Source organism: Marmota monax, unplaced genomic scaffold (assembly GCF_021218885.2).
Source record: "Marmota monax isolate L192 unplaced genomic scaffold, Marmota_monax_Labrador192_F-V1.1 WCK01_AAM20220418_F8-fsc00365, whole genome shotgun sequence".
Classification (NCBI taxonomy): Eukaryota; Metazoa; Chordata; class Mammalia; order Rodentia; family Sciuridae; genus Marmota; species Marmota monax.
The window spans coordinates 121,533-147,281 of record NW_026694544.1 but is presented as its reverse complement, the minus strand read 5'-3'; the positions used below and the strand labels follow the sequence as shown (position 1 = coordinate 147,281).

Genomic DNA, 25,749 nt, shown 5'->3' with positions numbered 1-25,749 from the left:
ACTTCAGTTGTTCAAAATGAAATGTGACTCATTTTTAAAATTCAGTAAAAATAAATTCTGTATCTAACAAAAAATCAAGATACGTTTATATTACTGATAAGAAATAAATATGTAATATACAAACATGTATAACCAAAACTATTATTGTTATTATACAACCAGGTGCAGTGGCACACTCCCATAATCCCAGCGGCTCAAATAAAGAGCCAGCCTCAGCAAAAGCAAGACACTAAGCAACTCAGTGAGACACTGTCTTTAAATAAAATACAAAACAGGGCTGGAGATATGGCTCCGTGGTCAGGTGCCCCTGAGTTAAAGTCCCAGTAGCCTTCCCCTAAAATATGTTATTATACAAAGAAATTCTAATAATATTATTTTATTTTAAAAATAAGATTTGCTGAAAATTTATAAGAAAAGAAAGAATATACTATAAAACATGAAAACCTGAGAATTCAAGTGATTAAGATACTGCTTTCATCATATTTGTTTTTCCTTAATCTATATTAGTTGCAATTAAAACTTAGAGAAATTAACTTGGTGTTCAAATAAAAATATCAGTTTAGTTCTATTATTTGATCTAAGATGGACAAATGAACACAGGTTTTAATTCAAAAGACAGTGGAAAACAGAAAACAATATGAGACAGATGGAAAATGATAATTGATAATTCCTGGTTGATACTGGAACCATTTTTCACAGCTTTTTCTCCATATCTTCTCAAAAAGATAAGGCTTACCAAATTCTGACTCTAATTGGGTGACTTGGTAAGTTGCTTTTGGGGGAGGAAGGAAAAATTAAAGTACTCCTTACTTAATAATACCTTAAGTATGTTAATAATTTCTTAGGAATAACAGGCATTTTCTAAGATCCAATTCTAAAAGATATTTGCTCTTAATTATAAAACAGAAGCTTAAGATCATGCTCTCAATTATGAAACTAACAAGATCTTCTCACTGAAACAGGTTTGGAGGAAGGGATCCATACCCCACCATCCCCCCAAAACACTGTGCTTGTGGCAGGGGGAGGCACTCAATTGTTAGAAATATGGGCATCCCTGAGTAGCCAGATAGGGGCTAAATTAGGGGTCCATGAAAAGACTGCTTTCAAAAGGAATACATATTCTTTGTAGTTTTTAATAGTATCATCACTTTTCAAAGTAAAAATTTATAAAAGCAAATTAAATTATACCCATGCATATATCTTTTCAAAACTATTCCCCACAGAAATAGACATTAATTAAATTATATTATCATAAGATGCAAGGTATTTCATGATATGGCCTCTATTATTCTTTCAGCCTCTAATTTTTATCACTCTTCTGCCTTGCAAGTTTTACCAATCTAAGCTACTGCTGTTATAACTGTGCTTTTTAAATGCATACAATAATTACCTCACATACATTTACCATATTTTTCTAGGCTGTTGTTACTCAGTACAACGAGATTTCTTGACCCGAACTTTAATAAAATGAAGAAATTATAGAACACTAGGTAACCAAATATGTTCCAGAATAGTAACATTTTAATAATAAAAATATTTTTAATGATTATAATGGAGATCGTAACACAAGGAAAAAAATTAGACTGGTAGTCCAAAATTCCAACCGTATTCCTAGTTTTAATTCAAACTTCTGGAGTCAGCAATAAATTACCAAGGGTAAATAATTTCACTCAAACTATAAAAATGCCCCTAGCGACTTTATATCAATATCTTTCACTACTTTTTAAAAATGAAGATACAGAAAAGTACAACTGTCTCGTAGGTTTTCTTTTGGTTTTGCCTTTACAGGAAATACCTTAGAGATCCAAAAATAAATATTTACTTAGGAGGAAGAGAAAATAAGCAGCCTTACGTTATTTTATTTTGTATAATGCATGATTTTGAATATTAAAAATGGAACAGATAGACCCATTAGCAAGGCTTATATAAATTTATTAAAATATAGCCTATTAAAAATGTAAATCAGCCTACATCCACGTGTATAACACTATACATACTAATAGAAGACTTCCATTCGTACAAGTTTTCCTTAAGCATTGTACATAATCTTCTAGATCCACAGAACTCTTCTAAAGAATACTTACATTGGTAATATACTTGGTTATCTGATGCTTGTTTTTTAGAAGTTTTTCCCATAGTAACTGTAGGTGAAGAAGGACTAACTGGCGATGACTGACCAGAAGACTGGGATGTAGTTCCAAACTCAGAGGAATAATTAGAGCTATGTTGTTTGTCTGCTTTTCTTTCTTGATCAGCATTTGGACTTTTTGCTCTTTCCCCCATTGTTTTGAAAAATGGTCTCTAGTCACATAAATTCATAGATTGATGACAACACTGAAGAACATTTTCATAGTCTTCATAATATTATTTCCAGGCAATTTATTTTTTCCACGATATATACTTAGTCCACATTCACATTAGCACCCAAGATACACTTTATTCCCTATAATTAAGGAAGAGGAAAGGAGACTTATCATGCATTCATGGAATACATTTCTACAATTAATTATAATGTAAAATACTAAAAGAAAAATAATATACCATTTATAATTTTTATAAGATGCTATAATTTATCTATTTTCACACATAAGTTTTTGACAGTATTTGGACAAAAGACAGTTTCTGTCATGGCCTAGAAAGAAGATAACATGCAAAGTACTTAAATAAGTGTTAACTAATTTGATTCCCTTGAATCTTAAGAGTTATAATAAACATAAAACTTGAATCTTAACAGGGCAATAACCACCAATATTTTTCTTTTTTTGCTTAGTGGGAGAACGAACTTGCAAATCTGTGCAAAGAAAAATACCTAATATTTACTACAAAAAATGTAAAAATTAAGTATACTTTTAAAAAATTAAAAGAAAAGGCATTTGACAAAAAATATTTCCAAACATGACAGGAAAATGGTTACCATTTGTAACATGTAAACAAATACCTCACATTACCTAAGAAGAAAAATATGAGGACAAAATATATAAGACCCAAAAAGGCAATACAAATGATACACAAAAATGTTCATCCTCATAACATTTTTAAAGCTATCATATTATTAAATTTTTTTCAAAACAATAACACTGTTTGCAGAGCTGCCATCAGGAAAAATCCATGGAATTTTGGGGGAAAAAAGTTGGTAAGATGTATTAAGACTTTAATTGTTGTTCCTTCTCGCCCTGCAACCGGCTTCTTTATCATCATCATCTTTTTCTATTGCCAAAGATTGAACCCAGGGGTGCTTTACAAGTGAGCCACATCCTCAGTCCTTTTTATATTTTTTTTTTAGAGATAGGGTCTCACTAAGTTACTTAGGGCCTGGCTAAGTTTCTGAGGTTGGCTTTGAATTCTTGATCCTCCTTGCCTCAGCCTCCTGAGGTGTGCACCACCATGCTGGGCTAATTGTGCTTTTAATCTCTGATTCAATAAAACCATTTCTGGATTCTGAGAAAATGACTCTAAAAATAGGGAGAAAGTCATATGCAAATGTCTAATGGAGGACAGTACAATTTTTTTAAAAATGGAAGCAACCTAGATATATAACCATCAGATTAATTAAGAATATAATTTATGTACTATAAAGTCCATACAGCATAGTATTTGTTTACAAAAAGTTTGTGTTCAAGAAAAATGCTTATGCTATTGTGGTAAAATAAACAAATTCCAACTAGTTTATATAGTATGATCTCAATGCACATATTTATTGAAAAGAAGATTAAATTACTAAGTATTCTTCCTATTTAAACTCTTGATCCTCCTGCCTTGATCCTCCTTTTAAAATAACTGAAAACAATTTACAAAGCAATTTACAATTTAGTCCACATTCACATTAGCAACCAGAAGATACACTTTATTCCCTATAATTAAGGAAGAGGAAGGGAGACTTATCATACATTCATGGATATAGTGTCTGCCTAAGCAACTTGGTTTAGATTTTTGTATCTCTCCTTTAAAATATTTTGTTTTCTAATACATTCACATTAGACTACTTTTAAAATGAGAACAGTTGCTTTTAATATTTGGAAAAAATAATCTTATTGATGAAATTAGCATTAATAGTATAGTAATCCTAGGAATAAATGAACAGATGCACAAGACTAAAATAATCAAAACGACCATCAATAAGAAACTGACCTTAGAAACTGGAAACATCCACACAATGCAGTACTATGGAGCTATTAAAATAATGAGGACTTTCTTTGTATATTTGCTAGCAATCTGAGTAATTCTCCAAAATATATTAAGAAAGGTAGATAGATAAGAGCATATATAGTGTGTAGTATGGTTTTGATATGTTTTTTCCCCAAAGGTTCCTATGCTGGAGGCTTGGTCTTCAGTGGAGCAGTGTTGAGATTGGTAGAACATTTAAAAGATGATGTCTAATAAAAGGTAATTAGGTCACAGGAGCATCACCCTTGGAAAAGATGAATGTTAATCTTCCATTAAATTCTCAAGAGAATGAGTTATTATAAAAAGACTCAGGCACCCTGATTCTCTCTGCTTCCTATCTCACCATATGATCTCTTCTTTCATCCTTCATACTTTCATCCAGTGTATGACATCCACCATGAGGCCTTCACCAAAGGCTGAAGAACCAGGGCTACCCATTCATGGAACACCCCATAAAACTATGAGCTAAATAAAGTTCTTTCAAATAAATTTATTTCTTTATAAGTACACAGCCTTATTTATCAAAGGAGAATAACATATATTTTTTAAAAAGTGGAAAGATAAATCAAATATTTAATTTTTAAAAATGAGTTATCTAGGGTAGACTGTCCAAATAGAACTTTCATCAAGGATGTAAAGGTTCTATAATTTGTTATGTCCTGTGTAGTAGTTGGTCACATGTGGTACTGAGCTCTTGAAATGTTGCTACTATGGCTGAGAAATAAATTTTTAATTTTAATTAATTTAAAATGTAAAGGCCAAATGTATGGTGGTTAGCTTATTGAAAAAAACAACTACAGCATAACAGAGGAAAAAGAGCTTGGAAAAGGGATGGAAACTAAACTCTTGTATAAACCTATGTGTAGACTTGACTTTGAAAATAAATTTTTAAAAATAAAATTTTTTATAAAGCAATTCCTATAAATCAAAAGAAAATAAAACAAATCACTCTAACTGCATATATAATTAGTGGCAAAAATATACAAAGTAACCAGTTCAAATAACTTTAAAACACAACTTGACTTTATTTCCCCAGAGAGATATATCCCAGTGACAAAGCAATAAATTAAGGGCTATTTTCAGTAATTGTATCATTGGTATTGTTATTCTCAGACTAATACATGTATTAAGATAAAGCAAATGAGTAATTATTGTTGTTGAGCATGGTCACTAGAATTTTCAACAGGAAAAGACAAAATTTATCTAATAATATAAACTCTAAAATTCTGAAGTCCAAAATTTGAATTACAAGTATCAGTATGAACTTAAGATGACTTCTTTTTTTTTTTTTTTTTAATATTTATTTATTTATTTATTTATTTTTTTCTTTTTATTTATTTATTTATTTATTTTATTTATTTTTTTTTTTAATTTTTTATTGTGGGTTGTTCAAAACATTACAAATTTCTTGACATATCATATTCCACACTTTGATTCTAGTGGGTTATGAACTCCCACCTTCACCCCATACACAGATTGCAGATTCACATCAGTTACACATCCATTGATTTACAAATTGCCATACTAGTGTCTGTTGTGCTCCGCTGCCTTTCCCATCATCCACCCTCCCCTCCCCTCCTCTCTCTCTACCCCCTCCACTGTATAACCCTGAGGGTCTCCTTCCATTACCATGCAATTTCCCTTCTCTCTCCCTTTCCCTCCCACCTCTCATCCCTGTTAAATGTTAATCTTCTTCTCCTGTTCTTCGTCCCTACTCTGTTCTTAGTTACTTTCCTTATATCAAAGAAGACATTTGGCATTTGTTTTTTAGGGATTGGCTAGCTTCACTTAGCATAATCTGCTCTAATGCCATCCATTTCCCTGTAAATTCTATGATTTTGTCATTTTTTAATGCAGAGTAATACTCCATTGTGTATAAATGCCACATTTTTTTTATCCATTCGTCTATTGAAGGGCATCTAGGTTGGTTCCACAGTCTTGCTATTGTGAACTGTGCTGCTATGAACATCGATGTAGCAGTGTCCCTGTAGCATGCTCTTTTTAGGTCTTTAGGGAATAGACCAAGAAGGGGAATAGCTGGGTCAAATGGTGGCTCCATTCCCAGCTTTCCAAGAAATCTCCATACTGCTTTCCAAATTGGCTGCACCAATCTGCAGTCCCACCAGCAATGTACAAGTGTACCCTTTTCCCCACATCCTCGCCAGCACTTGTTGTTGTTTGACTTCCTAATGGCTGCCAATCTTACTGGAGTGAGATGGTATCTTAGGGTGGTTTTGATTTGCATTTCTCTGACAGCTAGAGATGTTGAGCATTTTTTCATGTACTTGTTGATTGACTGTATGTCCTCCTCTGTGAAGTGTCTGTTCAGGTCCTTGGCCCATTTGTTGATTGGGTTGTTTGTTCTCTTATTGTCTAATTTTTTGAGTTCTTTGTATACTCTGGATATTAGGGCTCTATCTGAAGTGTGAGGAGTAAAGATTTGTTCCCAGGATGTAGGCTCCCTATTTACCTCTCTTATTGTTTCTTTTGCTGAGAAAAAACATCTTAGTTTGAGTAAGTCCCATTTGTTGATTCTAGTTATTAACTTTTGTGCTATGGGTGTCCTATTGAGGAATTTGGAGCCCGACCCCACCGACTGTAGATCGTAGCCAACTTTTTCTTCTATCAGACGGCGCGTCTCTGATTTGATATCAAGTTCCTTGATCCATTTTGAATTCACTTTTGTGCATGGCGAGAGAAAGGGATTCAGTTTCATTTTGTTGCATATGGATTTCCAGTTTTCCCAGCACCATTTGTTGAAGATGCTATCCTTCCTCCATTGCATGCTTTTAGCCCCTTTATCAAATATAAGATAGTTGTAGTTTTGTGGATTGGTTTCTGTGTCCTCTATTCTGTACCATTGGTCCACACGCCTGTTTTGGTACCAGTACCATGCTGTTTTTGTTACTATTGCTCTGTAGTATAGTTTGAAGTCTGGTATCGCTATACCGCCTGATTCACACTTCTTGCTTAGCATTGTTTTTGCTATTCTGGGTCTTTTATTTTTCCATATGAATTTCATGATTGCTTTCTCTATTTCTACAAGAAATGCCATTGGGATTTTGATTGGCATTGCATTAAACCTATAGAGAACTTTTGGTAATATCGCCATTTTGATGATGTTAGTTCTGCCTATCCATGAACAGGGTATATTTTTCCATCTTCTAAGATCTTCTTCTATTTCTCTCTTTAGGGTTCTGTAGTTTTCATTGTATAAGTCTTTCACCTCTTTTGTTAGGTTGATTCCCAAGTATTTTATTTTTTTTGAAGATATTTTGAATGGAGTGGTTGTCCTCATTTCCATTTCAGAGGATTTGTCGCTGATATACAGGAATGCCTTTGATTTATGCGTGTTGATTTTAAATCCTGCCACTTTGCTGAATTCATTTATTAGCTCTAATAGTTTCTTTGTAGAGCCTTTTGGGTCTGCTAGATATAGAATCATATCATCTGCAAATAGTGATAATTTAATTTCTTCTTTTCCTATTTTTATGCCTTTAATTTCTTTCGTCTGTCTAATTGCTCTGGCCAGTGTTTCGAGAACTATGTTGAAGAGAAGTGGAGAGAGAGGGCATCCCTGTCTTGTTCCAGATTTTAGAGGGAATGCCTTCAGTTTTTCTCCATTCAGAATAATGCTAGCCTGAGGCTTAGCATAGATTGCTTTTACAATATTGAGGTATGTTCCTGTTATCCCTAGTTTTTCTAGAGTTTTGAACATAAAGGGATGCTGTACTTTGTCGAATGCTTTTTCCGCATCTATCGAGATGATCATATGGTTCTTATTTTTAAGTCTATTGATGTGGTGAATAACATTTATTGATTTCCGTATATTGAACCAGCCTTGCATCCCAGGGATGAATCCTACTTGATCATGGTGTACAATTTTTTTTATATGTTTTTGTATGTGATTCGCCAGAATTTTATTGAGGATTTTTGCATCTAGGTTCATTAGAGATATTGGTCTGTAGTTTTCTTTCTTTGAAGTGTCTTTGTCTGGTTTAGGTATCAGGGTGATGTTGGCCTCATAGAATGAATTTGGAAGTTCTCCCTCCTTTTCTATTTCCTGAAGTAGCTTGAAAAGTATTGGTATTAGTTCTTCTTTAAAGGTTTTGTAAAATTCTGCTGTATACCCATCGGGACCTGGGCTTTTCTTAGTTGGTAGTCTTTTTATGGTTTCTTCTATCTCCTCAATTGATATTGGTCTGTTTAGGTTTTCTATATCCTCCTGACTCAATCTGGGCAGATCATATGACTTAAGAAATTTATCTATGCCTTCACTATCTTCTAATTTATTGGAGTATAAGGATTCAAAATAGTTTTTGATTATCTTCTGTATTTCTGAAGTGTCTATTGTGATATTGCCTTTTTCATCCCGTATGCTAGTAATTTGAGTTCTCTCTCTTCTTCTCTTCACTAGCATCGCTAAGGGTCTGTCGATTTTGTTTATTTTTTCAAAGAACCAACTTTTAGTTTTGTCAATTTTTTCAATTGTTTCTTTTGTTTCGATTTCATTAATTTCAGCTCTGATTTTAATTATTTCTTGCCTTCTACTTCTTTTGCTGTTGTTTTGCTCTTCTTTTTCAAGGATTTTGAGATGAAGTATGAGATCATTTATTTGTTGGTTTTTTCTTTTTTTAAGGAATGAACTCCAAGCAATGAATTTTCCTCTTAGAACTGCTTTCAATGTGTCCCATAGATTCCGATATGTTGTGTCTGTGTTTTCATTTATCTCTAAGAATTTTTTAATTTCCTCCTTGATGTCTTCTATAACCCATTGATCATTCAGTAACCTATTGTTCATTCTCCAATTGATGTATGCTTTTTCCTTCCTTCTTTTATCGTTGATTTTCAGTTTCATTCCATTATGATCAGATAAGATGCATGGTAATATCTCTACTCCTTTATATTGTCTAAGAGTTGCCCTGTGACATAATATATGATCTATTTTTGAGAAGGATCCATGTGCTGCTGAGAAAAAAGTGTAACTGCTTGATGTTGGGTGGTATACTCTATATATGTCAATTAGGTCTAGGTTATTAATAGTGTTATTGAGTTCTATAGTTTCCTTATTCAACTTTTGTTTGGAAGATCTGTCCAGTGGCGAGAGAGGTGTGTTGAAGTCTCCCATGATTATGGTGTGGTGGTCTATTAGACTCTTGAACTTGAGAAGAGTTTGTTTGACGAACATAGCTGCACCATTGTTTGGGGCATAAATATTTATGATTGTTATGTCTTGTTGGTGTATGGTTCCCTTAAGCAGTATGTAGTGTCCCTCTTTATCTCTTTTGATTAACTTTGGCTTGAAATCTATTTTATTTGATATGAGTATGGACACGCCTGCTTGTTTCCGAAGTCCATATGAGTGATATGATTTTTCCCAACCTTTCACCTTCAGCCTATGTATGTCTTTTCCTATCAAATGCGTCTCCTGTAGGCAGCATATTGTTGGGTCTTGTTTTGTGATCCATTCTACTAGCCTGTGTCTCTTAATTGGTGAGTTTAAGCCATTAACATTTAGGGTTATTATTGAGATATGGGTTGTTCTTCCAGCCATATTTGTTTATTTCTGTTACTAAACATTGTTTGTTTTCCTCTTTGATTGTTTCCCCCCCCCCTTTACTGTCCTACCTCCCACTGTTGGTTTTCATTGTTATTTTCCATTTCCTCTTCCTGTAATACTTTGGCTAGGATGTTTTGAAGAGATGGTTTTCTAGCTGCGAATTCTTTAAACTTTTGTTTATCGTGGAAGGTTTTAATTTCATTCTCCATCCTGAAGCTTAATTTCGCTGGATACACAATTCTTGGTTGGAACCCATTATCTTTCAGTGTTTGAAATATGTTATTCCAGGATCTTCTAGCTTTCAGAGTCTGTGTTGAAAGATCAGCTGTTATCCTGATTGGCTTGCCCCTAAATGTAATCTGCTTCCTTTCTCTTGTAGCTTTTAAAATTCTCTCCTTATTCTGTATGTTGGGCATCTTCATTATAATGTGTCTAGGTGTGGATCTCTTATGATTTTGCACATTCGGCGTCCTGTAGGCTTCTAGGATTTGGGATTCTGTCTCATTCTTCAAGTCTGGGAAGTTTTCTTGTATTATTTCATTGAATAGACTGCTCATTCCTTTGGTTTGGAGCTCTGTACCTTCCTGTATCCCAATGACTCTTAAGTTTGGTCTCTTAATGTTATCCCATATTTCTTGGATGTTCTGCTCATGGTTTCTTAACAGTCTTGCTGAGCTGTCTATGTTCTTTTCCAGTTGAAATACTTTGTCTTCATTGTCTGATGTTCTATCTTCTAAGTGTTCTACTCTGTTGGTAGTATTCTCCATTGAGTTTTTAAGTTGGTTTATTGCTTCCTGCATTTCTAGGATTTCTGATTGCTTGTTTTTTATAACCTCTATCTCCCTGTATAGTTGATCCTTTGCTTCCTGGATTTGTTTGCGTAATTCGTTGTCGAAGTGATCTTTCATTGTCTGATTTTGCTGTTTAATGTCTTCCTTGATACTCCAGATCATCTGAAGCATGTATATCCTGAATTCTTTATCTGACATTCCATCTGCTGCAGCTGTTACCTCTTCTAAAGTTGCGTTGACCTGCATTGCTTGTGGTCCTTTCTTTCCTTGTCTTTTCATACTGCTTGCGTATCTTTCCTGCAGGTGCGGGCGGCGGCTCTGCTCTCTCCTTATTCCAATTGGGGTGTCGTGGCTACCACGCCGGCAGGTCACTGGGCCTGTTCTGGGAGCTGGTGGCGGCTCTGTTCTGCCCCTACTCCAATTGGGGTGACGTGTCTGTCGTACCAGCAGGCCACTGGGCCTGTCCCGCTGGTCGGTCGCAGATCTGCCCACCTTTCGGGCACGGGTGGAGGCTCTGCTTTGCCCCTACTCCAATTGGGGTGTCGTGACTACCCCGCCTGCAGGATGCTGGGTCTGTTCCTGGCAAGGGAGGCGACTCTGCTCTGTCACTACTCCAATTAGGGTGGTGTTTGTACCCCGCCGGCAGGCTCCTGGGCCTGATCCGCCGGTCTGTTGTAGGTCTGCCTACCTTGAAGGCGCGGGCGGCGGATCTGCCCTGCCCCTCCTACCACGCCTGCGGACCCCTGGGCCTGATCTGCAGGTTGATCACTGGTCTGCTCACCCTGCGGGCACGGGTGGCGGTTCCGCTCCACCCCCACTCCAATTGGGGTCACGTGACCACCACACCGGCAGGGCCTGATCCGGGCGTGGGATAAGGATCTGCTCTGCCCCTACTCGAGTTGGGGTGACGTGTGTACCACACTGGCAGGCCACTGGGCCTGACCCGCCAGGCTGTCACAGGTCTGTTTACCTTGCAAGCGCGAAGGGCGGCTCTGCCCTGCCCCTCCTACCACGCCCATGTACTACTGGGTCGTGGGTCTGCCCACCTGGCGGGTGTGGGTGGCGGCTCCGCTCCGCCCCCTCTCCAATTGGGGTCACGCGGTCACCACGCTGGCGAGCCGCTGGGCCTGCTCCGGGGGCTGGCGGCGGCCCGGCTCCTTCCCTCTGGCTCGAGGACAAATTGAGGAGACTCGGGTGACTGAGCCTCACCCCCCTTACCAGGAGACCAACTGCTTATGTCACCGCTGGTATTGATGAAGATCTCTCCTCCACCGCTTTCTGCTGACATCAGATCTCTGCCATGTTGGTATCCTATGCGAATGGCAGCATTTCGTTCCCCTTGCCAGGCTACCCAAGCAATGGGTGAGTCCTGACCTGCCCTCAGCAGGACCCGGACCGAGACACAGTTTCCGCGGGCTCCTAGCCCCGGTCCAGGGAAGTTCCGGGAGCCGGAACTCGGCCGCTCCGTGCTCGGTGTAAGCTCCTATAAGTGTAAGCTCCAAGAAGCAGCCCCCGCGGGCTCAGTTCCGGGAGCCGGAATTCGGCCGCTTAGTGCTTGGTGTATGCTCTGATAGTAGCAGGGTCCAAGAAGCAGCCTCCGCGGGCTCCGCAGCCCTGAGCCAGGGCGGTTCCGGGACGGTTCCGGGAGCCGGAACTCGGCCGCTCTGTGCTCGGTGTAAGCTCCTATAAGTGTAAGCTCCAAGAAGCAGTCCCCGCGGGCTCAGTTCCGGGAGCTGGAATTCGGCTTCTTGGTGTTTCGTGTTTGCTCTGATATTAGCAGGGTCCAAGAAGCAGCCTCCGCAGGCTCCGCAGCCCGGAGCCAGGGCGGTTCCAGGACGGTTCCGGGAGCCGGAACTCGGCCGCCCAGCGCTCCGTGTTCACTCCGATAAGATCAGATTTTAAGAAGTTAAGATGACTTCTTTAAAAAAAAAAAAAAAAAAGTCTTAGCTGTCCACTCAAAAATTCTAGAAATAAAAAACAAATGAACCAGGTGTGGTGGTACATGCCTGTAATCCCAGTGGCTTGAGAGGCTGAGGCAAGAGGATTCTAAATTCAAACCAACCTCAGCAGCTTTTCAAGGCCCTATCTCAAAAAATAATGTGGCTCAGTGGTTAAGCACCTGTGGGTTTAATCACACACACACACACACACACACACACAAAAAAAAAATCAAACGAGTTGTAATAAACTAGCACCCAAATGTGGTTTCTGAATGCCACTTCCCAATAAAAGAACTAAAGCTCCTTGTAAATGTCTAATTCCATGTCTGAGGGACGAAATATAAAAGATAAATCAGAAATCTAGAGGTTTGGTCATTTCAGAAAGCAAGGAAGATATCAGACACTACTGATGAACTACCAAAAGGGCTGAAGAGCCAATTTGAAGACGCTTCTGCTAGCCAAAGATGGGAAATGTTCATCATGCGTAGAATTGCATCAATAAGTGATTAAAACAGATAAAATATATGTAATCTCATATCATATATTTTTAAAAATCAGTCACCTTTGGAAGATGCTAGAGAACCAACTCATTAATTAGAAAATTGATACATAAAGGGGTAAAAATGAGTATATTGCCTATAATGCCAAAAGCTGTATCTTAAAATTGATACATAAAGGGGTAAAAATGAGTATATTGCCTATAATGCCAAAAGCTGTATCTTAAAATAACAATGTAGCACATGAGGGAAAGTATTTCTTTAGAATTATTTTAGAAAACAAAGGGAAAAGAAAATATTGCAGTGAAGGAATTAGAATATTGACATTTTGTAACCACTAATGAAATAATAAAGCTAGATGATGAATACCAATTGCTATAACCAAGTATTTCGGTTTGGACATACGGTATCCCCCCAAAAGCTGCTATTAATAGAATATTCAGAGGTGAAATGATTGGATTATGAGCACTATACACTTATCAGTCCATTCTAGTTTAGATGGACTGAATGCTAACTGTAGGCTATTGGAAAATGGCTGGAGGAGTGGTCATAGGGGGCATGTCCTGAAAGGGTTCATCTTCCCTGCAGCTCTAAGTTGCCATGAGGTAAGCAGTGCTCCCTTTGCCACACCCTTCTGCCATGGTATTCTGCCTCCCCTTGCACCCAGAACAATGGAGTCAGCCTGCTATGGACTAAACCTCTAAAACCATGAGTCAAAATGAACTTTCTTCCTCTAAGTTGTTCTTATCAGCTATTTTGGTTACAAAAAGGCAAAGCTAACATGTTGTGAAAAAAAAAAAAAAACAAAACAAACAGATATTATGTGCCTCCTCATAGTACACAACAATACCTCTGAAGTATTTGCCTTCCCTCCCCAAAGAGTTAAATCTAAATCTGATCAATCCTCTAAATGTAAATGACAATTTACAGAAAATACAAGGTGTTAGATTCTTACGCAAAAGTAACTCCATTTTAAAAATCATCACCTACCCACCCAGGCATGACCTTCCCATTAGGCTTGCCCCCAAAGAGTCCCTAATTACTGAAACCACAATACAGATACCAAGTAATAATCATAGGACCAGAAGGGTTATTTTTTACTAGTTCATTGTACATGACTATATAATAAATAAGTTTTTTCCAGCAGGCTACTGCACCTTGCAGAAGGGCAGCCTGGCAGATATTCTCTGTCAATAAATCTTTGTTTGAACTCAGAGATGTGTCTCTCATGGATATTTGCACCAGCCACCCTGACAGAAGGATAGAAGTACAAGGAAAATAACAGCAAAATCCAAACTGAGGCAAACTCTACAAGAAAAATGTTTCTTCAACAAATAAATTACAAGCAGAATAGGAAGATGGTATTTATATATTGAGAAAGTCTTAAGAAATAAGATTTTTATTATTAAGAAATCATAAAAATTGTAACCTATGGACTTTATTTCAATCCTGATTCAAAAAGTTGTATAAAACAAAAAGATAAGTGAGAAAGTTTAAACACTGGCTATTTAATATTAAGGAATAACTGCTTTAGATAAAATAGTGATATTATGGTTTGTTTGTTGTTAAGAATTTTTATATCTTAGAGATATATGTTCAAGTATTTACATGTAAAATTAAATGTTTGAGGTTAGTTTCAAAATAAACTAGGGAGAATGAAATAAGATTTGCAATGAGTTGATAGTTTTGTAAATTGGTGATAAAGACTTAACAGCTTCATTTTCTGATAGTTTACTTCTGTATTTGTTCAAAATTTTCCTTAGTTAAAAAAAAGATTTTAAAAAAACGAAATACAAATTTAAGTATTTTGTTTGTTTGGTGCTGGACTAAACACGGGGTCATGTTGCATACTAAGCATACACTCTTCCACAGAGCCGTATCCCAAACCCAAACCTAGAACTTTGATCTTACTTCTGATATAGTAATATCTAGTAAACTCAATCTCTGTTAAAACTCACTATTATATCTTAAATCAGCAAATACTAATGTTTTAAAAATAAATCTAATCAGCCCGAATCTTTTACTCTGCAATCCTGAAAGAAAACACTTCCACATGAATAAGTATGTGAATAAGAAAAAGGATAATGAGTAAGAGCAAGGAAGTATCTTCACACCTCATTGGCTGTGCAAATCTGGATTTTACCTAATCTATCAATCTAAATCTAAAATTTTAAAATTTTTTATCTGTAAAATAGGACTATTAATAGTAACTGCCTTAGAGAATTGCTGTAAGGATTAAATGGGATAATTCAATAACTATTACACAATTAAGTATTTGGTAAACATCAGCAATTTTATTTATAATTCAACACAAGATTTATTTATAATTCAAACACAAGTCTTTGACAGGTCCTTGTCAAAGACTTTTGCTTTGCTAATAATAAAAAGATGATTTCAAGATGGCAGATTAGTGGCACCTAGCACCTGCCTGCTTTTCCACAAGGCAGAACCAAAATAATGAGTGTAGTTGCTTGTTGAGGTGAGTGGCTATGAGAGAGTGCTGGAATTCAAGAGTAGAGAGAAAGAGACCTTGAGAAACCCTGGGATTTTGAATATTGAAATAGTGGAAGAAACAGTATCCCAGAACTGACCTCAGAGCAGCATGGCAAGGAGAGAAGAAATACTTCACCACCAGGGTATAGGTGAAAGGGGGAGTCCCAGAGAGCTGCATATACAGAATTTGGAATCTTGCAGCCATAAACTCTAAACAGATAAAGGATCAGGAACTGCATAGTGAGCTAACTCTGAAAAACTTCTCCCCACTTCCCAGTGTATTTTCACAGAGTTGTAACTGGAAGCCATACTAGAAGGGTCTGTTGTCTGAGCTTACTGCTGTGGAGATCAAAGGGCCCAGCATTTTCCTTTCTCAAGGACCCTAGTAGACCCTGTAGCAATTTCACAATACTGGTTAAGTGGGTATTTGCCTCATGAATTGGTTTGGCCCAGGTAAGAGATCTAACACAAACCTGATGAGAATTCTGAGATGAGAAACCAGATTGTGAGGTGGAGGGAAATGGAAGGTACTTCCCTTTAAAATCTATAGTTTGAGAAACCCGACAAGTCCATGAGAGTAAACAGTCATATATGATTTGGTATGCAAGTCATGTGTGGGAGCACCAGGATTGTGGGTGGTGAACTATACAGAACCCACTGCCACCCTCCCAGTACAGCTCTCAGGCAGTCCACAGCTCTCTCTACCCACTTGGGGCATCTAGGGACAAACTGGATTTTTCTCGGCCCAAGGAATGAAAGTTCAAAAAATTCCAGAGAGAATCTTTGCTTAATGAAATCTGAATTCTGTACTACTTTGCTAACACACTGCAGCTTCAGTCTTTGATCCACAACCCAAAAAGCTACGGAGACAATCTTTGCCTGGATAGCTCTGCATGCTGTGCTAGCTCATTTCAGCATGAAAAAAAGCTGAGTGGAATTCCAACTAGATTCAGCCACAAATCACTCCTGCTAGCCACCTGGCAAGCAAAACAAACAAAAAAAAAGGAATGGAGAATGGGGGCCTGTGAATAATCCTTAATTTTCTCTCTGTCCACAGGGTGCACAGCCTAAGAAGACCCACAGAGAAGGCTTGATCAGCATAAGCTGCAATCATCCTTTCTTCCCCCGAAATAAATTTTTATTTATACCTTTTTTCTTTTCTACTCTTTAATTTTCCCCCATTTTGAACTTTTTAAAATTTTAACGTTAAATTTTTAAAATATTTTATGCTACATGTTTCCCCCTTATCTCTTGGTTTTGCTCCCCCCAGCCCCAACAGTGCTAGGCATCAAGCCCAGGACTTTACACATATTGAGAAGGTGCTCTGCCCTGAACTACACGGCAAATCCCACTAAGAGGAATTACACCTAGCTCTAGCTGTGACTTGGTCCTGCTCAAACCTTGGCAGATACTTCAACTTAAAGAATATAGGGAACAGAAGCCCCTAGCTAATGGCCCATCCCAAAGTGGGCACAAATGGGGGAAAGGCTCTACCATTTCCCTCCTGGGTACCCCCTCCATAATAGCAGAAAGAAATAACAAAACCATTTTGGACATTGTGCCTATGTGAGTCCTCAGTGTTGTTTTTTTTTTAAAAACATCCTAAAGATGGCACATCACTGACAAGTGTGAATCTGAGTGCCACAGAGTTGGAGCTGTGATCTGGGTCCCTGCATTTCCACCTGAAAAACCAGAAACTGACCAATGTCTAAACAGAGGATAAAAAGCTTCAAGTCCTTCACCATGATTAGAAGGGTCAATATGAGAACTGCTTTCAAGTGACTATGGAAACCTCTACCACCTGATAGAGGCATATATTCCCACTGTAGGAGTAACCACAGAGAGTGCCACTCAACCCTTCTGTCTATGCCACATTTAGTTAAATTATCAAAGGGATCCCACTCTTGCAATGCCTTCAAAAAAAGGTGGGCTTCTCAGGCTCCAATACACTGCACATTGTGTCAAAACTTACTAATCACAGCTGAAGACGCCACAGGGAGACCATGTTACAAAGTCCAGTTGGAATTAAACCCAGCATTACACAATAAACTGATATTCAAGATACATCATCAAAAGAAGGCCAGTTAAGAAGTTTCTCATATAGAAATGGAAGAGCTATCCATCCCAAGAGATGTACAAACACAACATACAAACAAAAAATGATAAAATAAGGCAATAAGAACCTTCTAAAGTTCATAGTTGTATAGTAACAGATTCTAAAGATATCAAATTAGATAAAATACTGGACAAAAATTCAAAAGAATGATTTTTTAAAGCTCAATAGATTCCAAGAGAATACAAATAAACAACTGAATGAATTCAAACAGACAATGCAAGATATGAATGAGAATTTCCGTAAATGGAGTTTTTGAAAAAGAACCAAATAGAAATATTGGAAATGAAAAGTTCATATAAATCAGATAAAAATTCAGTTGAAAGTCTTACGGACAGACTGGATCAAGCAGAAGAAAGACTATCGGAGATATTAAGACAAGCCTGATATTACATTAAGATAGAAATAAGTGGGAAAAAAAAGAATGAACAAAACAAAAAATCTCCAGGACACCATTAAAAGACCAAGCATCCACACAGCAGGTATACCCACAGGAGAAGAGCTACAGGCTAAAGGCATAAAAAAACCTATTCAATGAAATAAAAGCAGAAAATTTCCCAACTCTTGGGAAAGACACAGACATCTAGGTACGAAGGCACTTGGAATTGCATATATACATGACCAGAAAGAATCTCTCACAATACAGTTACTATGCTAAAAGTTCAGTATGAAGAAAGAAAATAAAAATCTTCAAGAGAAAAGTACCAAGGCACATTTAAAGACAAACCCATTAAACACACACAAATTTCTTAGTAGAAATTCTGTAGGCCAGGAGAGTATGGGATGAGGTATTATGAATTCTGAAAGAAAACAAGTGCCAATCAAGAGGTTATAGTCAGCAAGATTATCTTTCTTTCAGAATCAAAGGATTAATAAGGACCTTCCAAGATAAGCCTAAACTAAGGGAATTTATGACAAGACCAGCATTAGATAACAGCAAATCCTACACTCAGAAAAGGAAGAAAGATAAATATAATCACAGAGTATAGGAAAGGATAAATATAACCAGAACATCAGACATGCAAATGAAACAGGAAAGATTAAAACTTATCAATATAGTACACTATCAAACTTCTAAAGAGAAAAAAATGAACATACAATATTTAAAACAACCACAAGAAAAACAATAAAATGACAACAAATACATACCTTTCAATAATAACCCTGAATATAAGTGGCCTTAATTCTGTAATTAAAAGATGCAGATTTGTTGAGTAGATTAAAAAACAAGACCAAACAATAAATTCACCTCTTCTGCAAAGACATACACAGACTGAAAGTGAAAGGCTAGAAAATAAAATCCGAAGCAAATGAAATCCAAAAGCAAGCAGGAGTAGCTATTTTTATATCTAATAAAATACACTTTAGGACAAAATTAAGCGAGACAAAGAAAGTTGTTACATGTTAATCAATGGAATAATTCATCAAGAAGATATAATGATTATAAATACACATGCACCAAACATTAGAGCACCTAATTTCATATACCAAACACTACATAAATGAATAAATTGTTCCCAATACAATAGTGGTTAACTTCAATACCCTAGTCTTATTAACAGATCATCCAGACAAAAAAATCAACAAAGAAACATCAGAGATAAATTATACTATAAGTAAACTGGACTTAAAAGACATCTACAGAACATTCCATCCAACAGCTACCAAATGTACATTCTTTTCATTAGTACATTTAACACTGCCCCCAATAAAGCATATATTAGCTCACAAAGCAAGTCTTAACAAATTCAAAAACTTGAAACAAATAATTTCTGCATCTTATCTGATTACAATGGAATTAAACTAGAAATCAACACCAAGAGAAACTGTAGAAATGATACAATACATAGAGACTAAACACACTATTAAATGAACATTGAGTCGTTTAAGAAATCAGAGGGGAAATTTAAATACCTCTTGAATCAAATCAAAATGGAAACCCAATATATCAAAACATATGGAATACAGAGAAAGGAGTATCAAGAAGAAAGTTGATAGTGATGAATGCTTTAGTGGAAAAAAAAAAAACAGAGACCTCAGATAAATAACCTAGTAATGAATTTCAAGGTCTTAAGAATACACTAAATCCAAAATCAGTAGAAGGGAAGAAATAATAAAGATCAGAGAAAGAATAAATAAAATAAAGGCCAAAAGAGCAATACAAAGGATCAATGAAATAGAGTTGGTTCTTTCAAAAGACAAACAAAATTGACAAACCTTTGGCAAAACTAACCAAAAGAAAAAAGGATATCCAAATAAATAAAATCAGAGGTTAAAAAAAGAAAATACTATTACAGACACCACTGAAACTCAAAAGATCATTAGGAAATATTGTTAAAAAACAAACAAACAAAAAAAAACTCTATGCTAAAAAAACTAGAAAATCCAGAGAAAACAGACACATTTCTGGATACATATGATCTACCAAAATTGAACCAAGAGTGTGTGTGTGTATGTACATACACAAACATATATGTAAATATATTTAAGTATACATATATATACATATATGTGTGTGTATATATACATATATAATATATATGTGTATATATATATATATATATATATTATATATATAAAGTATACCAATAGCTAATGAGATTGAGTCATTAAAAAAAGTCTCCCAATGAAGAAAAGCCCAGGACCCAATGAATTCACTGCTAAATCTCATCAGATTTTTTAAAAACAGCAATGTTTCTCAAACTATCCATAAAATGAAGAAAGGAATCCTTTTTAAACTCATTCTCTGAAGCCAGTATTACCTGCTACCAAAACCTTGTAAGGACATAAATAAATAAATAAAACGACACACCAGGGGCTGGGGTTGTGGCTCAGTGGAACAATCATGGAGCACGTGTAAGGCCCTGGGTTTGATCCTCTGTGGGGACAAGTGCATGGAGTGCTGCATACTTGGCATACATTAAGGGCTCTGAGTGGTAGGCCACTCCCCTCATGCTAGGTGTGTGAGTGGCAGGCTCCTTACCCCGAAGGTACATTATCATATCATTATCACTAATTATATTACCCCCGAAGGCACAGCCCTGGAGGTGAGGCCATGTGTTGAAGTTCCTGTGCTTGCTCCATAGCCCACTCCTTAGCTGGTCGCTGCAAGAACAGTTAGCAGAAATTGCATTGGTGGCTTCCTATAATCTGCTTAACTACTGCCTGAGTATATATACATGATAACTGTGCAGTAAAATCAGACCTGCTTCCTGCTTGGTCTCCAAAGGTCTTGATTAGGGACTCTGCAGCCACACTGTCCTCTAATCTGTTCCACAGACCTCCTCGCTGGATGAGAGAGAGCCCCACAATCCTCAACACCCCATAAAAATAAATAAAATAAAGGTATTGTGTCTAACTACAACTAAAAAAAAAAGGAAAAAAAAAAAAACTACAGACCAACATATCTGATGAACACAGATATAAAACTTCTCAATAAAATACTTACAAATAGTTTTCAATAGCACATACCAAAAAGATCATATATGCCATGATCAACTTGGTTTCATTCTAGAGATGCAATGATGGTTCAACATATTATTCAATAAACATAATAGAGCACATAAAGAGAATGAAGGGAAAATATCACTTGATATCATTTGATGAAAAATCTCAATTGGCATCATTTCAAAGGCAGAAATAGTCTTTAACAGAACAATACATTCCTCCACAGTAAAACACCTGAATAAAATAGGTATAGAAGGATCAAACCTGAATATAATTAATGATATATATGACAAAGCCATAGCCAAAATCATACTGAATGGGGAAAAACTAAAAGCATTTCCTCTAAGATCAGGATCAAGACAAGGGTACCCACTCTTACCACTCTTCTTCAATATAGTACTGGAAATTTAAACTAAGCAATCACTAACAGAAAGAAAGAAAATGCATATAAATAGGAAAGGAAGTCAAATAATCCCAGTTTACTAAAATGATTCTATATATAGAAAATCTTAAATGCTTTACCAAAAGACTTTTAGAACTAATAAAGTCAGTAAAATAGCGATATAAAATCAACACAAAACATCAGCAGGTTTTCTATACATCAATAATGAACTCACTGAGAAAGAAATCAGGCAAGTAAATCATTCACAACAGTCACAAAACAATAATAATAATAATAATAATAATAATATTACATTATTACATATGTGTGTGCATTTATGTGTATATACATGTGTAAATATATATTATATGGAAACTAAATAAAAGATAACTTGAAAATAGAGGCAATTTAGGTACTAGGAAGGGTACTCGTAGGAGGGGAGTGAGTAGAGAGTATGACAGAAGGTAGAAGGGAAGGTGGACATGATCAATGCACTGTTATACATGTGTATGGAAATGCCATACAGAAACTCATTAATTTGGAAAATAAATGTGTTAATAAAATATAATTTTGTGTTTTATTATTTATACATCATTTATATGTGAAATATAATACAAAAATAAAATTTAGCACTCTATTAAAAATTAAAAGTAAATTAATGGAAAAAATAAGTCATTCTGTTCATATTTGCATAACAGAAGATTTATTCCATCTAAATCAGAGCAGTTTTTAATGTCAATGGGAAGAATCCACAATACACTCTTTTTTCTCCTCCTCCCAAATACATCTACAGTTACACAACAACAAAAAAAGGAAATGTACGTTGTCCCATTATCCAAGTCCCATTCCCTAAGAAAGGCATTTTAATGGCTTATACTTTTATGCTTACAGTAGTTTCCCCTTCATCAATGGTTTTGTTTTCCATAGTTTCAGTTACCCATGGTCAACTGGGTCTAAAAATATTAGCAGCAAATTCCAGAAATAAATAATTCATATGTTCTAAATATTGTTGATTATTCAAGATTGTGGATTAGAAGAAGGCTGCATTTCCATTTGCTCCATGGATTGGGATTCAAGTAGTAGGAGTACTACTTCTTATCGAGGCGGGTAAAAGCAGAAACTCACTGAAATTCAATACTGGATATCAGAGTATCTTAGAGACTCAGAAATTTGCATGCACTGAACAAAGTACAAGAAGAGTACATTGGAACCAAGCTGGTTACAGTGGTGGTGGCAGCACTGGGTCACTACTGAGGGGAAGGATAACAAACGCCAACAAACATGGGATGAAAAAACCTGTAGAAAAGAAAAGTGGCCTGAATGTAGCAGATTCAGAGGCTGCACAGCAAATGGTATTTGAAAAGTGCTCTGGGTTTCTTAACTGGCAAGCAAAGAACTGAAGCCGGGAGCCATCTTGAGGAGGCCATACTGCAGTTTGCTGCTGCAAAAGCCCAGGAAATCAAAGCAAATATTGCCATACTTTCCCAGCAAGTGCCTACATGATTGAAACAGGCACAGAGAAGATTGTAACTAGGGGAATTCAAATCACAGATACAGAGGGGAGTACAACTTACTTCGCTTTTGAGTCAAGCAGCTCATGTGACCTGCTGAAAAGGGTCAAGAAACTGAACAGATAGGCATGGAAACATTTTGGGACTAAGCCTTGAAAACTGTATTCATTGATGTAGACTATGAGAGACATGTGGAAGGATTGGCTCCCCTACCCTTTGAGTAGAATTCTTAGGAGGCTTCTAAAATCCAGATTTCCAGCAGAGATCAGGGTTTGCCTAGCCTTAGGGACAGAGCAGACACCACCACCCAATGAAGTCCCCTCTAGAGGCCTGACTACTGCTATACTCCAGGCACTGAAATTCCCCACTTAGAAATCCACCAGCAGTTTCTACCCTGCAAGTACACTGATTTGGTCTGTCTAGACAAAACTCCAATTGACACTACTTTCCATTCCATCCTACCTTCCCTGGTGAGAAGGGAAGCTAAGAGTGATTTCGACTAGCCTCAGTAATAGGCCATTGCAGATGACAGCTCAGTGAGCAACACAATAAGAGGAAGAGTTTAACAACCCCAGCCCTTGCTTTAAGTGGTATATAGCCCAAGACAAAATGAAAAGAAGGGGGCTGGGGATATAGCTCAGTTGGAAGTGTGTTTGCCTCACTACACAAGTCACTGGGTTCAATCCCCAGCACCACAAAAAAAAAAAAAAAAAAAGAAAGAAAAGAAAAGAAGGGCAGTTGAGCATAGGCAGTTACTATTCATCCTTGTTAACACTTTCAACCACCTCAATGGATACAATTCTTCCATTTTTCATTAAGAATCTTGTGTGTGTGTTCTTACTGTACAGATTGATTCATGAATATATGGTTCATGGATACATAATACACATATTTGTTTCTTTTCTCATTTTTAGCACTTTTTATTTAAAACTTGTTTTTCTTTGTATTGTCTTTTGAGCATTAGAATGTTTGTTTTGTTTTTGTTTCTCTTATTTCTTTCTCTCCTTCTCCCTTAATAGACAAATTCTCTTTTTTTATCTCTTTTACTTGTTTCTTTCATTTTTTTTCTCCTTCTCATTTATAGCAATCCCTTGCTACATCACTTTACTTTCTCTCTCTTCACATTTTGAACATTCAAGTCAATACAGGATATGAATGAGAAATTCAAAAAGGAGATAAGAGATACTGAAAAAGAACCAAACAGAAATCTTAGAAATGCAAGACAATAAATCAAATAAAAATGTTCAGTTGAAAGTCTCTCTAATGATAGAGCAGATCATGCTAAACACAGAATCTCAAAGCTAGAAGACAATGTGACTGGCCTTGAACATTCAGACAGTATTAAAGAAAAGAAAAAAGTAACCAAGACCAGAATATAGAACAACTGGGACAATATTAAGAGACCAGATTAAAGAATCACTGGAATCAAAGAGAGGTATGAGATGCAGACTAATGGAATGGATAACCTTTTTAGAATTTTCAAACCTTGTGAATGAGATGGATATCCAAATACAGAATGCATTAACAACCCTAGACAAGATCAAAAAAGAACTGATTCACAACATAGTATAATTAAAATAAATGCCTAACACAGGAACAAGAATAGAATTTTAAATGCCTCAAGAGAAAAACATCAAGTAACATTAACTACTTCTGCTTTCTTAGCACAAACTCTAAAATCCATAAAGGTTTAGAATGATGTGTTCCAAGTCGTAAAAGAAAATACCTATCAACCAAAATTGCAATATCTAGCAAAGTTATCTTTGAAATAAAAAAGGAAATAAAAACCACCCAAGATAAGCAGAAAACTTTTTTCATTTAATACGGAAACTTGTATTTTTTCTGATAATTGACCTCTATTATTTCCACTATTTTGAAACTTCTGCTGGTTAAATAACAGACCTGCTCTCTTCATCTTTTTGATCTATTTTCAAAGAATTTTAATTTGGTTTATCCTCATAACCATCAACTTTTAAAAACTGTGCTACTAGACATAGTGGCACACACATACAACTCCAGTAACTTGGGAGGCAAAGCCAGAAGGATCACAAAATTCAAGGCTAACTTCAGCAACTTAGCAAGACCTTTTCTCAAAATTAAAACTGTAAAGGTCTGGAGATGTAGTTCAGTGGTAAAGCACTCAAGACCAAGTCCAATGCCCAGTACCAAAATAAATGAATGAATAAGCAAAAATAAAAACTGCGCCAACATTTTCACTTCAAAGAACTCTCCTTTCTGATTTTAAAATAATTACTTTGTTCTTGCTTTATTGAGGCAATATATTTTCATTTCTGAGAATAGTAAACATGCACTTTCCTGTTTGTCTCTACTAATTTGAGGATTCTTTTACATAGTGTCAGTTTCTTCTGTTTATCATAGGCTTTTTATTTATACACTATTAATTTTATTTCTTTGAAGAGAATTCTTCGTTGGCCATTTGTTTTAGTTAGCTTTTTTGGTGCTGTGACCTTAAAACCTAACACTAACAATTTTAGAGGAGGAAAAGTTTATTTGGAACACAAGGTTTCAGGTCTCAGTCCACAGCCAGCCAGCTCCATTGCTCTGGGCCCTAGGTGAGATGGAACATTACAGCAGAGGAGTGTGGTAGAGGAAAGCAGCTAAAGACATGGCACCTGGAAGCGGAGAGAGAAAGACTAATTACTCCACTCAAAGGGACAAAATATATACCCCATGGGCATGACCCACCTCCTCCAGCCATACCCTATCTGCCTTCAGTTACCACCAGTTAATTCCTATTAGATTTACTGCGCTGATTAGATTAAGGCTCTCATAACTCAATCATCTTACCTCTAAACTTTCTTGCATTGTCTTACCCATGAGAGACACCTAA

The 25,749-nt window shown here is 36.4% G+C and overlaps 1 protein-coding gene across 1 annotated transcript in view; it reads right to left on the bottom strand.

Moving 5' to 3' along the window:
• Positions 1 to 25,529, bottom strand: part of Lca5 (lebercilin LCA5) — a 65,011-nt gene extending 39,482 nt beyond the window's left edge. The window contains exons 1-2 of the mRNA XM_046420695.2: positions 25,386 to 25,529; positions 2,085 to 2,443 (exon numbers count right to left, since the gene is read on the bottom strand). Of these exons, the coding sequence (XP_046276651.1) occupies positions 2,085 to 2,283 (199 nt within the window). The 5' untranslated portion in view covers positions 2,284 to 2,443; positions 25,386 to 25,529. The remainder of the gene's footprint in view (positions 1 to 2,084; positions 2,444 to 25,385) is intronic.
• Between the last annotated feature and the right edge of the window lie 220 nt (positions 25,530 to 25,749).